General features: G+C 50.8%; 1 protein-coding gene across 2 annotated transcripts in view; it reads left to right on the forward strand.

Annotated features, from left to right (window-relative positions):
- ASXL1 (ASXL transcriptional regulator 1) overlaps nucleotides 1-13,658 on the forward strand; it is a 67,553-nt gene extending 53,895 nt beyond the window's left edge. The window contains exons 4-12 of one of the 2 annotated variants that reach the window (XM_033840899.2): nucleotides 2,362-2,482; nucleotides 2,559-2,656; nucleotides 3,231-3,324; nucleotides 3,783-3,935; nucleotides 5,148-5,311; nucleotides 5,407-5,503; nucleotides 7,008-7,113; nucleotides 7,399-8,032; nucleotides 8,786-13,658. In XM_033840899.2, the coding sequence (XP_033696790.1) occupies nucleotides 2,362-2,482; nucleotides 2,559-2,656; nucleotides 3,231-3,324; nucleotides 3,783-3,935; nucleotides 5,148-5,311; nucleotides 5,407-5,503; nucleotides 7,008-7,113; nucleotides 7,399-8,032; nucleotides 8,786-11,704 (4,386 nt within the window). In that variant the 3' untranslated portion in view covers nucleotides 11,705-13,658. The remainder of the gene's footprint in view (nucleotides 1-2,361; nucleotides 2,483-2,558; nucleotides 2,657-3,230; nucleotides 3,325-3,782; nucleotides 3,936-5,147; nucleotides 5,312-5,406; nucleotides 5,504-7,007; nucleotides 7,114-7,398; nucleotides 8,033-8,785) is intronic. The other variant, XM_073792861.1, reaches the window with a different exon arrangement.
- Nucleotides 13,659-13,809: the final 151 nt, after the last annotated feature.

Consider the following 13,809-nt stretch of genomic DNA (forward strand, 5'->3'; position numbering starts at 1 on the left):
ATACCATTTTCACTCTCACCAACAGTGTATATGTGATTTTCCCACACTCTTGCCAGAACTGGAGTTTTGGGGTCAGTTTTGACAATGTAATAGACCTCTTTTCTTCATTAAATGAGTATTTTGTCTTAGTTTGCCTGTATGATTCAGGGAATAAATTTGTTGCATTGTTCCAAGAACATGGCAGTCAGTAAGCCTAATTACAAGATTAATACTAAAAATATTCTTTAGCTTTTGATCCTGTGAGGAGCATTTATGGTTGGTAGGGAAAAGAGAGAAAGATATAAAAAACCATTTTCTTTTTTATTAACTTAAGTCAGCTTGATGTTGGCTTAAATTAATGCAAATAAACTGATGAAGACTTAAGACAGTAGTCCTCCGTTGTCTGTGGGGGAATATGTTCCAGGACCTCAAGTGGATGCCTGAAACTGTGGATAGTACCTAACTCTATATATGCTATGTTTTTACCTACACATACATACCTATGATGAAGTTTAATTTATGTATTAGGTACACTAAGAAAGTATAAATCAGGCAGAGCGAGAAGTGCCAGCACCACTACGCTTGCCTTTGGGGCCATTATTAAGTAAAGTGAAGAGTTTCTTGAACACAAGTGCTGTGATACCATGACAGTCGATCTGATAACTGAGATGGCCACTCAGTGACTAATGGGTGGGCTACGCTGGACAAACAAATGACCCACGTCCCAGGTAGGTCGGAGCTGGACAGTGTGAGACTTTAGCACAGTACTCAGAACAGCATGCAATTTGAAACCAATGGGTTGTTTATTTCTGCTACTTTCCATTTAATATTTTTCAACCATGGTTGATTGTGGAAAGTGAAAAAAACCCCTCAGATAAGGGGAGGCTACAAGGAATCCATGGAATTGATGAGTTAGAATTTTGTGGATTTTCCTTGTAAATTTCTGGCATATTTTTAAGTGATAGAATCATGATTTTACCTACTCTTTTTCACACACTTTTACTCAAAGAAGACATCCCCACCCCAATCTCTATCTGCTCCTCCTCTCTCCATCCCCAGTATTCATTCATACTCCTTCCTGGTTTCAAGGTAGCTCCTAAGTTTTCCTTGGGGATGGGTAGAGTTTCATTTTGAGACTCCACGACAGAGACTGTTAGAAGGAGTATTTGTTAGGAGATGAAATTTGGAGTGGAACTCTCCTCTACACTCTAGCCTTGTTCCCACTCTCTTACTTTAGTTTAGATCTTTATCCTTTTCAATAGATTTCTGTCATAATCTAACTCTTCTTCTGCCTCCAGACTTCCCATGGTTAACAGAATGAAATTCCTAAAACTCAGATCATTCTCCTGATTCATATCCTTCAGACTCTAAAAAAATCAGTCTTAATCCCTCAGCACAGTGCCATGATTATCATCAGCCCTCTTCCTGTCTCTCTATCCTCCTCACGTATCCAGTTTCCCACACACCTCCTGAAGTCTATGGTTTCTTTGAATTTGGAATGTTCTTCCACATTCGCTCATCACATTACCTAGGACTCCCTCTCCCTCCCCACTGGCAACTCATCTGCCTATTAACTGACTTCTTTTAAAACTGAGCTCAAGCAACACATCTCCTTGGAAACCCTACCTCCCTGATCCTTATTCCCCTTCTGTACCTCCATGCCCTCTTCTCCAGCTCAGTGAGTTAGATGTTCCCTGTTCTGGGCTGCTACAGTTTTCTCTCTATCCTTCCATCACTGTGCTTTGTATTGTTATAGATTTGACTTTGTCCTCTACTCATTTGAGCTCCTTGAAGGCAGGGCCCTGATTCCCCTCCTTATTCCCACCCCACCCACCGCTTGGAACTAGCATGGTGTAGTTTATAGGAGGCACCCCATAAATGTTTAATGAATAATTAGATGCAAAATTATATCTAACTCTTTAATTTATTTTTGGCTGCATTGGGTCTTCATTGCTGCACATGGGTTTTCTCTAGTTGTGGCAAGCGGGGGCTACTCTTCGTTGTGGTGCGTGGGCTTCTCATTTTGCGATGCCTTCTCTTGTTGTGGAGCACAGGCTCTAGGCACGTGGGCTCAGTAGTTGTGGCACACGGGCTCAGTCGCTCCGCGGCATGTGGGGTCCTCCTGGACCAGGGATCAAACCCGTGTCCCCCGCATTGGCAGGTGGATTCTGAACCACTGCCCCACCAGGGAAGTCCCTCTAACTTTCTTAATGTACGTATGAGAAGAACTTTCTGAGAAAAAGAGGTCAATTAGAAAGGGATAGGAATTTAATCAATATTCTAAATCCCTCTTCTCCAAAAGCAATGCACATTTAGGAATGACTACTGTGCTTGTAGGATTTGTAGGGTTTTGCTCACCTGAGTTGTGCCTTGCTGTCACAGAAGGATGCCCTGCAGTGGTCTCGCAGTCCGGCTGCAGTGGAGGGAGAGGAGCCAGAGGACACAGCTGATGTGGAGAGCTGTGGGTCTAATGAAGCCAGCACTGTGAGTGGTGAAAATGATGGTAAGTGTCCTTGACAAGATGGGTGAAGAGCCACAAGCAGTCGCTAGGGTCTAACCTTTATTTCCCTCTCTTACAGTTTCTCTCGATGAAACATCTTCTAATGCTTCCTGTTCTACCGAATCTCAGAGTCGGCCTCATTCCAATCCCAGGGACAGCTACAGAGCTTCCTCACAGGTGGGGGGAGAGTTGGTGACTAGGCTGGATGGAAAAGTGAGGCAGGCACAAGACAGGACTCTTACTCCTGTAGTTAACTGAGCGTGTTGAAGAGTGGAGAAAATCACCTTGGTCTCCACCTGTTAGTACCATTTAAAAGCGGGCCATAGGAAAAGTGGGTAGTAGATCTGAGAGCAGGGCAATTTGTTTTTTCTCTTTACCATGGGTGGATAATTTTGTTTGTATTTATGAAAAACCTGGGAACATTCAGGGAGAAGTATAACAGAGTGGGGAGAACATGAGCTTGGGAGTCATCAGTTTGAATTGCAGCCCTGCCACTCACTAGCTTTGGGCAAATTCCTTACCTGTAAAGTGGGGAGAGCAACACACTCTTTTCAGTGTGAGGTGATGCTTGGCACAGTGGCCAGCACCTGGCTCAGTAGAATGAGTCGTTGCTATTATTGGCATTACCTGCCCGTGCTGGTTGAACACTAACTCTGTTTTACAAGACAGCGAGGGAGACGTGGTCGAGAGGGACAGCTGTTGTGGCCTGCAGGTGACTCAGGCTCCTTTTGTATCCCCTCTGGGAAAATAGGCAAACAAGCAGAAGAAGAAGACCGGGGTGATGCTGCCTCGAGTTGTCCTGACTCCTCTGAAGGTAAACGGGGCCCACGTGGAATCTGCATCAGGTATGTGTAAACTCGTGATTGTGATGCTTCTTCCTCAGGGCCTGGGGACCTGCCTCCCTCTGGCAGCAGCTCTTGGCCTAGGTAGTGCTGTGCCAGTAGAGTCAGGAGCCGTCCTCTGGCGGTCAGCACGCCGTGGCGGTGAGACCCGACCTAGCTTCCGGCATGGGCTCTGCTGGGCGCCCTTCCCCTGGCCTCCCAGGGCAGTTGTGAGGGTCCTGTGAAGGCGTGTGCAGGTGCTTTGTAAAAGACACAGTGCAAACCAAGATGGCGGTTTGGCATTCTTACGTGATAATTTAAAGCCAGACCAGGAGGTGGTGATCTCTGACGGCCCAAGGCTGGGCCATGGAAGCACCAGTATTGCTGGCAGCATGTCAGGGAGAGCTGGGAGAAGTAAGCTTGTCTGAGAGCCGTGGGCGCGGCGTGTGATGCTTTTGACCGGTGGAATGCTGTGCCTTCAGGGTTCTCAGGCCGCCACGCCGATGGCGAGAGCGGCAGCCCGTCCAGCAGCAGCAGTGGCTCTCTGGCCCTGGGCAGCGCTGCTATTCGTGGCCAGGCCGAGGTCGCCCGGGACCCTGCCCCGCTCCTGAGAGGCTTCCGGAAGCCGGCCACAGGTAGGTGGCTTGGCACTCATTTCTCTGCCTGAAAGGGGGCCCCTGCAGGCCTAGAGAGAAGATGATGTCTTCTACTCCACTCCTTTACAGTTTATTTTTACTTCGCAGGTGGCCCTCTATTTTTGTTGGTTTTTACCTTGTATTTTGGTTATGTCACATACAGATTTTTCTCTGCTAGACTGAGAGAACTCCCTGTGGGCAGAGATGGTGCCACATTGCTCCTTGTATGTCCCTGTAAGGGCCTAGCCTGTGCCTGCCTTGATACTGCTTAGTGAGTGCTCAAGTGAGTGAAAATTGCTTCTGAGTGTCTCAGTGAAGAATTCCAACATTTGTTTTCTTTCTTCGGTAGCATCCTGCCAAGTTTGTTCTCAACGTCTGCAGTCTCTGTCAGATGCCCTTTTTTATAACCTAGTTAGTATATGGGGTGGAAGCCTATGTTGAATATGGGCTATGCAGACAAGTTCAGTAGTGTGCACCTCCCACCCGCAGTAGGGCTATTTGCAAGGCTAGTATGCCATTTGCTATTTCCGGATTTATTTCTCAAAGCCCCCATGCTGGGTTTTTGTAGATGGGCCACTTGAAATCATTAAGAAGACTAACCTTGGCTTCTGAAAATTAGAATAAACCCTCACCCAAGTGGCAGCTAGGTTTGCTGTCTTGTAGCCTCTCCAGCTCATCAGCCTTGCTGAATCTTAAAGCCTCACAGGTCTCTGTTCCATTTGCTGAGGCTTTTGTGAGAGGTATTGACATTGCAGTGGGCTTTAAACAACCCTTAGCACCTTTCTGCCTGGAGGTCAGACCTCTCCAGCCCATTCACAGAAGACTTCTGCAGATTTTTCTGTAGGACGCTAACCGGATTCACTTTTAGACTTCCATCGTTTCTCCCATTGGCTTTGTGGAGCCTGTTCTCCAGCTTTGGAGGGAAGCTCAGAGCCTGCCCCTTGCCTGGTTTTCTGTGGGAAGAGTGTCCCTTCAGGCTGTGACACAGCATGCTACTGAGTCTTGTCTGAGACGATGCAAGCCCAAGTGTTCTCTTAGGTTTGATGGTAGCTGATAGGTTAGGGTAGACTGGATGATTGAGCTCATTGTGTGCAGATAAGTTCTGGGTAGCTTGGGTGCTGCCACCAAAGTTTTCCCTCAGTTGGCATTTGCTTTTTTGGTTTAAGAAGCTGAAAATCTACATTTTGCTTCCTACTGCTTGAAAAATCACAGGTCAAATGAAGCGCAACAGAGGGGAAGAGATAGATTTTGAGACGCCTGGGTCCATTCTCGTCAACACCAACCTCCGGGCCCTCATCAACTCTCGGACCTTCCATGCCCTGCCGTCCCACTTCCAGCAGCAGCTCCTCTTCCTCCTGCCCGAAGTGGACAGACAGGTACATGTGGGCGGCTTCCTCTTTGCTTTCTCTGGGCTAGCTTCTGTTCTCTTTCTAAGTTTCTTTATTGTTTTTTTTTGCCTTGATCCTTCCAGGTGGGGACCGATGGCCTGTTGCGTCTCAGCAGCAGTGCACTGAACAACGAGTTTTTCACCCATGCGGCTCAGAGCTGGCGGGAACGCCTGGCTGATGGTGAGTAAACGTTCTCGTCCCAGCGGCTTGAAAGGTGCCTGCCACGTGTGGTGTCACTTGTCTCCTGGTTTTTAAAACCCAAAACCCAAATACGCATTTTTCAAGTCTTTTTTTTTTTTTTGGGCGGTACGCGGGCCTCTCACTGTTGTGGCCTCTCCCGCTGTGGAGCACAGGCTCCGGACGCGCAGGCTCAGCGGCCATGGCTCACGGGCCCAGCCGCTCCATGGCATGTGGGATCTTCCTGGACCGGGGCATGAACCCGTGTCCCCCGCATCGGCAGGTGGACTCTCAACCACTGCGCCACCAGGGAAGCCCCTTTTTCTTTTTTTTCCAAGGGGTATTCTTTAGTATAAGGCAGGCTTTCCTCTAATAGACGTGGTGGATGTTAATATGCCCCGTAGCTCTAAAGAAGGTGCAAGAGTATTTGGGCTTTCACTATTTTGTGTGTATATATTCATCTGCATTGCCTCTTCATCATTAAAACTATAAACTCCTATTCTTTCCAGTAAGCATGGCATTGACCTACTCGGTAAGTTCCACCAGGTGCTCTGTCTTTTTAGATGTTGCCACTTGGAGTGATTGTTAGCTTCTCGTAATTCAATTTTGTGGGGAAGCTACGTGGGAAGTGCACTGGGAGGTCCCCAAGACTCCCCTCCAGGTTCGATGATTTGCTAGGAGGACTCACAGGACTCAGCATGTAGTTGTACTCATGGCTGTAGTTTATTTTGGTGAAAGAATACAGAACAAAATTAGCAAAAAGGGAAAAGACGTCTGGGGTGTAGTCCAGGGAAACCAGGTGCACACTTCTGAGATCCTCTCCCGGTGGCGTCCCACAGGATGTGCTCAGTTCCCTCAGCAAGGAGTTGTGACCGCACGTAGTCACAAGTGTAGTCTGCCGGGAAGCTCGTCAAGGACTTGGTGCCTGTGGTTTTTACTGGGAGCTGATCATGTAGGAAGCCTCTGTCTGACCCAGACCCAAATTCCAGATTCCCCAAAGGAAAGCAGGTGTTCACCATAAACCATCTGGTTTGCTTCAGCTGTTCAGGCACAGTGAGCCATTCCCTGTCAGTTATGGGGTGGGGACCCTCCTGAAATCCAAGGTCCAAGATGTCAGCCAGGGGCCCACCTTGTCAGCAGGCCTGTCTGAGCCTGCTATGTTAACTTTTTCTGCGCATGGAGTAAGAACAATTCTCTTGTTTGTTTTTGTTCTGATCAATGTGGTGTTTGCTGTTGAAGGACTAATTACCCGAGGGAAGGGTAAATTTCCCTTATAATAGGTGGGTTAGTTCTGTCCTGAATAAGAGCACCATGTGAGAGTTCCTCTGGGGGAGATGGGAGCCAGCGTGAGGAAGATAGTGAGGGTTAAGAAAATGATTTCCAAGCTCACCAAAGTCACGTGTTATTTTGAAAACTCCTGACATGGTAGAACTGCAAGATTTGGCGTTTCCTAAGACAGACCTTAATATCCTTAATGCATCACTTGAAGAGTTTTGTTTCTCTCTAGGCGAATTCACTCATGAGATGCAAGTCAGGATACGACAGGAAATGGAGAAGGAAAAGAAGGTGGAACAATGGAAAGAAAAGTTCTTCGAAGACTACTATGGACAGAAGTAAGGCCCTTGGTGCTGTGAGTCCTAGTGTGGTTTCTGGGGGGACAGAGGCAGGTGTTCTCAAAGCCATGCATACTGCTGTGTCACCCAGGAATGTGGAGATTGCAGTGACTCTTATTTAGCTTAATGCCATTCATGGGGAAGCTAACATAGGTTTTTCTATGGTTAGTGTTACATACCATGCAGATTTATTTTGTTCTGAGAGATCTAATATTTGGGTGTATATTATTCATAGTGGATGTGCCCTCTCTGCCCTGTAACTGATAATGTGAGTTTGGTTTGCAGGTTGGGTTTAAGCAAAGAAGAGTCATTGCAGCAGAATGTGGGCCAGGAGGAGGTTGAAATCAAGAGTGACTTGCGTGTCTCGGGAGAATCAACACGACCGCAGCGTGGCCCGGCCACCCGGCAGCGAGATGGGCATTTCAAGAAACGCTCTCGGCCAGATCTCCGAACCAGAGCCCGAAGGAATCTGTACAAAAAACAGGAGCCAGAACAAGCAGAGGTTGCTAAAGACACACAGTCTGTGGCACCAGACATCCCCCTGTACAAGGATGGGGAGGCTAAGACCGATGCAGCAGGGGTGGGCGGTCCCCACCTGCCTGGCACATCCTCCGCTGCATCCAACCCAGAGAGTTCCGAATTCCCGGTGGAAACTGTGGCTTCCCGGATCCAGCCCAATCCAGACGACCTGGCACGTGTCTCCACGTCTCCAGACAGAATTCCCAGCTTGCCTCAGGAGACCGTGGATCAGGAACCCAAGGATCAGAAGAGGAAATCCTTTGAGCAGGCGGCCTCTGCGTCCTTTCCCGAAAAGAAGCCCCGGCTTGAAGATCGTCAGTCCTTTCGTAACACAATTGAAAGTGTTCACACCGAAAAGCCACAGCCCACCAAAGAGGAGCCCAAAGTCCCGCCCATCCGGGTAGGAGGCTGTTTGATACTGGCTGCCCTGAGCCCAGGCCCCTTTGAGGGACGGGAGGGACGGGAGATTAGTGGGGCTCCTTTGCAGGGACAGAAGGACCCCGGGCCCTTGTGTTAATTATGTGGGAGTGTAGAGCTCGCTGTACGAGAGGCGTTCTTGAGACTGACTTGAGTATCAGGGGGATAAGGTTCTTTTCTTCCTCACTTGGTTGTTCACTCTGTTGAAGTTATCTCTAGAGGTCATAATCCTTTGGGGTTTTAAAATCTTTTATTAGGTGGTGGTAGATTTTTTGTGTAGTGACTTACACAGTCCCACCAGAAATTAAATTTAGAAGTGTGGCATATAACAGCCCTTGAGCAGAATCTTCTCAGAATGGTGTGGTGTCTTGGACAGCCATTTTACCATGATTCTTTCTTTTTTTTTTTTTTTTTTTTTTTGCGGTACGCGGGCCCCTCACTGTTGTGGCCTCTCCCGTTGTGGAGCACAGGCTCCGGACGCGCAGGCTCAGCGGCCATGGCTCACAGGCCCAGCCACTCTGCGGCATGTGAGATCTTCCCGAACCGGGGCATGAACCCCTGTCCCCTGCATCGGCAGGCGGACTCTCAACCACTGCGCCGCCAGGGAAGCCCGATTATTTCATTTTTAAGGAAAATGATTGGATTCTCTAGGCCACTAGGGTCGCGATTTAGCTTTACAGTTCCTAGGTCAGAGTGCTCAGTCAATTAAAACTGTTTTCTTACTTTTCTCTTGCAGATTCAACTTTCACGTATCAAACCACCCTGGGTGGTTAAAGGTCAGCCCACTTACCAGATATGCCCCCGCATCGTCCCCATCACGGAGTCCTCCTGCCGGGGCTGGACTGGCACCAGGACCCTTGCAGACATTAAAGCCCGTGCTCTGCAGGTCCGAGGGGCGAGAGGCCACCACTGCCATCGAGAGGCGGCCACCACTGCCATCGGAGGGGGGGGTGGCCCGGGTGGAGGTGGCGGCGGGGCCACCGATGAGGGAGGTGGCAGAGGCATCGGCAGTGGTGATGGTGGTGAGGCCTGTGGCCACCCTGAGCCCAGGGGAGCCCCAGGTACCCCTGGAGAGTGTGCGTCAGATCTACAGCGAACACAACTACTGCCGCCTTGTCCTCTAAATGGGGAGCATGTCCATCCTGGAAGTGCCGTGTCCAGAGCCAAGAGAGAGGACCTGGCTTCTCCCAGAAAGGAGAAGAGCTACCCACGACAGAGGGTTCCAGATGGCCTCAGAAGTGGGCTGGAAGATGCTTCCCGACTTCCCATTGCTCCCACTGGGGACCAGCCACGCCAGGCCTTACTCCCACTGCCCTCCAAAACCCCTGCACCTGAGCGATTAGTTGAGCAGCCTGCGTTGCATCTGGGAGGTAGAACTGAATGTGGGTCTGGTACCACTTCCTGGGAAAGGGGTAATGAGGAGCGAGGACCCACCATCCCCCTGGAGAGCAGTCCTGTTCAGGCTCTAGCGGGGGATGTTGGATTAGAAGAAGGAACCGGCCAGGCTCTAGACAGTGACAGTAATCCCACCGTGAAGGATCCTGTGAATGTGACCCCCAGTCCCATCCCTGAACCATCGTTGGCCGGTTCCCTGCAGGACAGACCATTTGATGACGAATCAGGACTTGGTGGCTCGGGCCCACCCACGAGGGAAAGTGCTACTAGACAAGAAAACTTGAAAACCGAGGCTCCCGTCTCCGCTGGTGCTGCTCCTTGGATGCCTGGCCTGTCAAATGACAAGGCAGTGGGACAGCCTGAACCCGACTCCAGAGAAGACGTCCCATCTGTTGAGCCGCAGGTTGGAGAGGAGTGGGAGAAAGCTGCTCCCCTCATTCCAGCGTCACCTGGGGGGTTGACCGCTGAGGAGGGTCTGGATCCCCCCGACAGCTCGGCTTCACTCTGGACAGTGCCATCTCCGGGGTGCGTTGCGAGCACCGGCCACGACCGCAGACAGCTGGAAGGTGGAAAGCTGAAAATCAGTGGAGACTCTGAAGTGCTGAGTCCTCACAGCGAGTCCACGGACACAGCCTCTGACTTTGAAGGCCACTTCTCTGAGGACAGCATTGAGGCCGAGCCTAGTGAAGCTGCAGTGCCGAAGAGGTCCTCAGCGGTGGAGCAGGGTGAGAAACACGCTTGGAACCGCTCCACCTCACTCTCCAAGGTGAACGGTGACCTGAGTCTGGTCACAAGGACAGACGGGATGGTTGCTCCACAGAGCTGGGTGTCTCGAGTATGTGCGGTTCCCCAAAAGATCCCGGACTCCCTGTTACTGGCCAGTACCGAGTACCAGCCGAGGCCTGTGTCCCTGGGCAGGCTTGCGTCCTCGGTGGAGGCTACTAACCCCCTCGTGATGCAGTTGCTGCAGGGCAGCTTGCCCCTAGAGAAGGTTCTTCGTCCAGCCCGCGGTGGCAGCAAACCCGAATCCCCACGACTCCCACTGACGACAGAGCCGAGCCATGACGGCTCCCTGCATGTGGGATCTTTGCAAGACCCTGCGGAAAGCAGTTGTGAGGTTGGCAGTAGCAGTCCCAGTTCTTTAAGAGCTTCGAAGGAGTCTCTTCTACCTGAGAGCCGTGAAGCAAGCACCGGCCTCGCCAGGCTGGAGGCCGCCCAGGCTCCTGGAGCGCCCCCAAAGATTTCCAAGCACGCCCTGAGTTTAGGTTCCCTATATCCAGTGACAAATCCAGTGGCTGCCTCTGGGAAAGTAGAAGTGGATTCCAAAGAGCAGTTCTCTCCCTTTAGTTTTGAAGATCAGAAGGAAGTTGGTGACCTGTCCCAGTGCAGTAATTCAAGTGCTGCCCCAGGCACGAGTCCGGGAAATCTCACTACCTCGAGAGCCCCTTGTTTCTCATCTCCAGTTGTGGTCTCCTCGGGTCCCGATCAGGCAGGTCGGGCCCTGGGTGATCAGAACAGTGCTGGAGGCCAAGGGAAGAAGCTCTTTGGCTCCAAAAACGAGGCTGCAGCCCTTCAGTGCCCCCGGCCTGTGGAGCCAACGCCTCTGCCTGCTGATGCCCCTCCCGATTTTCCCAGCAGGAAGTTGGGGCCAAGCAAAAACTCTGTGTCTGGTGGGGTACAGACTGCCAGGGAAGACTGGGCTCCAAAGCCACCGCCTGCCTCTGTTGGCAGCATCAAGAGCGAGAAGACTTTTGGTGGGGGGCCTCCCAAGGCGAATGCAGAGAACAGAAATGTCGCGGGGCCTGGTCCTCGGGAGCTGGTGGATCACTTGCAAGGGATCCCCTTTGTCCTTGATTTGCCCTTCTGGAAATTACCCCGAGAGCCTGGGAAAGGGCTCAGCCAGCCTCTAGAGCCTTCTTCCATCCCCTCCCAGCTCAACATCAAACAGGCATTTTATGGGAAGCTTTCCAAACTCCAGCTAAGTTCCACCAGCTTTAATTATTCCTCTGGCTCCCCCACCTTTGCCAAAGGCCTTGCCGGAAGTGTGGTGCAGCTGAGCCACAAAGCAAACTTTGGTGCGAGCCACAGCGCATCACTTTCCTTGCAGATGTTCACCGACAGCAGCACGGTGGAAAGCATCTCGCTCCAGTGTGCGTGCAGCCTGAAGGCCATGATCATGTGCCAGGGCTGTGGTGCGTTCTGTCACGATGACTGTATTGGACCCTCAAAGCTCTGTGTATTGTGCCTTGTGGTGAGATAATAAATTATGGCCATGGGAAAAGTTGTATATTTAGTGTGTGTATTTTGATAATGACGGATCTTAAATCTGTATACAGAATATCATTGATAAAATAGACTGTCTCTAGGCAAGAGTTCTCTTGCCTGTCCCTAAAATCTGTAGTGCTAAAGCCCCTCGGCCACTTGTCGGCCTTCTGGTTTTGCTGGAAGGGTTTCCTGCAGGGCAGGTTGCTGGGCTGCCCAAGGCTGGCCGGCCAGCCCGAGCTCTTGTCACACAGACAGAGCCTGGTGCGGCGTGGGGAGCCTCCTTGAGACTCAGAGGGACTTGAAGCTGAAGCAAGAAGGTTGTGTTCTCCACCAAGGGGACTAACCTACCCGAACTGAGTAGAAATGTCAGTCTTCCACTGCCCCCTCCCTGCCGTCTTTCCTCCCGCTGTTGCTCTGGGAGTTGATGGGGAAGAAGCCAGCACAGGGTTAAAGCAACTCCCAGCAGTGCCCACCAGGGGGCTTCAGAACCTGCTGACCTCAGGGTCACAGTCATTTGCCAGTTGGTGGAGCCAGTTTGACCTTTGGTTCTGTTGCTGAAGCCAGTTTGGGACTTGGCTGTCTCCGAATAATCCACTGGCCCACGGGAGCTTTCGGGACCTTGAATAGACCTGCTTGGACAATGGTCGGGCATAGGATTGTCTTTCCTCCTCGTAAGTCAGGTGTCCAGACGTTTGGCAGGTGAATTTGTCTGCTCGACACCCTCTCCGTCACTTTGGACTCTGTGGGAGTGGGCATCTCCACACACCTGTGTATGTGAAAGTCATTTTACATTTCAAAGCAGTGTGTTTTTCTTATTTTTATATTTTTAACTCTTTATCCTTGGATGTATAAAGTGAACTTCTGGCTTCTGTAAGTATGCTCTCTGCACCTCTAATGTTTTATCATGTATTTATATGTTGTACACAGTACTGGCCGATTCTGTAAATGGATGTATTGTACAGAGAACACGAACGACTCTCCCTTATTTTACGTCTTCGGCATCATTGCATTAAAGTGGTGTCATTGACTTCTCTCCACCTGTGTCAGAGCCACTGCGTGCTGTGCTGCCCGATGTGAGGGGTGGAGTGATTGATTTGGGACCTGCCAGTTGGCCCGGTGCCCTGTCACCGGTCAGCCGGTGGACCTGCTGCACTTGCAGAGCCACGGGCAGCCCGGCTGCTCGCGGCTGGGCGAATGCGTCTTGCTCCTCATCGCTTCTCCTCCGACCTTCACTGGCGGCTCGCCGCCACGTGTGACAAATCACCACCACCAGTGTCAAGTGCTTCTGGATTCAAGGGTGAGTGACCTGGGCAGCCCCCAGGTGGGCCTTCTGGACCTGGCTCCGGGCTCCCCACCTGTCAGCAGTACCTGGGAGCACGCTTTCCTGGGGCCACAGGACTCCACTGGACATACTTTTGACAGCAGGTTAAGGAAGAAACAGCTATGCCAGCTGCCAGCCTCTCTCCCAACACGTTTCCAGCAAGTAGATGTCTCCATAGCTGTGCCACCTCACCCTGCTTCCTGCCTTATTTCTTGTTCCTCGACTTGTGAGTTGAGCATCTTCCTTGTTGAACTTAGGTCTCCCTGTGTGAGTGCGTCTGTGTGAGCTGTAAAATTGGTATGACTTCAGCAAGTCTCATTTCATCCGAAAGGTCTTTTCTTTCCCCCACTTTTCATCCATTGTGGCATTTCTGTCATCTGAAGCATGAGTGGGAAGTTGGCAAAGATGTGGTGGTGATTTAAATGCAGTATTGGCCAAGTCCAGGTTGTCAACTTCAAGAGTCTGTTTACCAAAGACAGGGAGCAGAGGCACAAGCGTGTTTGACCCTCTTCCTCCTGCTGTGACCTTTGGGGCCACCCTAGGGGACAGTTGGAAACTGGTCCGCCAGGGAAAGCACTGCTCTTGTATGTCTCTGTGGTCTTGGAAAAATAAACCTGTACAACCTGCACGTGTGGTCTCGGTCATCTTCTGCGGCCGCCCTGCTGGGCTGGGAGGAAGGTTGGGTTGGGAGGCAGACCCTGGCTCACTTCACCTCAGCGCTGGAGCTGATTTTCTAGTCTGTGGAGTTTTTTGTTTTGTTTGATATAGACCATTTTTTG

This window comes from Tursiops truncatus, chromosome 15, assembly GCF_011762595.2.
Source record: "Tursiops truncatus isolate mTurTru1 chromosome 15, mTurTru1.mat.Y, whole genome shotgun sequence".
Classification (NCBI taxonomy): domain Eukaryota; kingdom Metazoa; phylum Chordata; class Mammalia; order Artiodactyla; family Delphinidae; genus Tursiops; species Tursiops truncatus.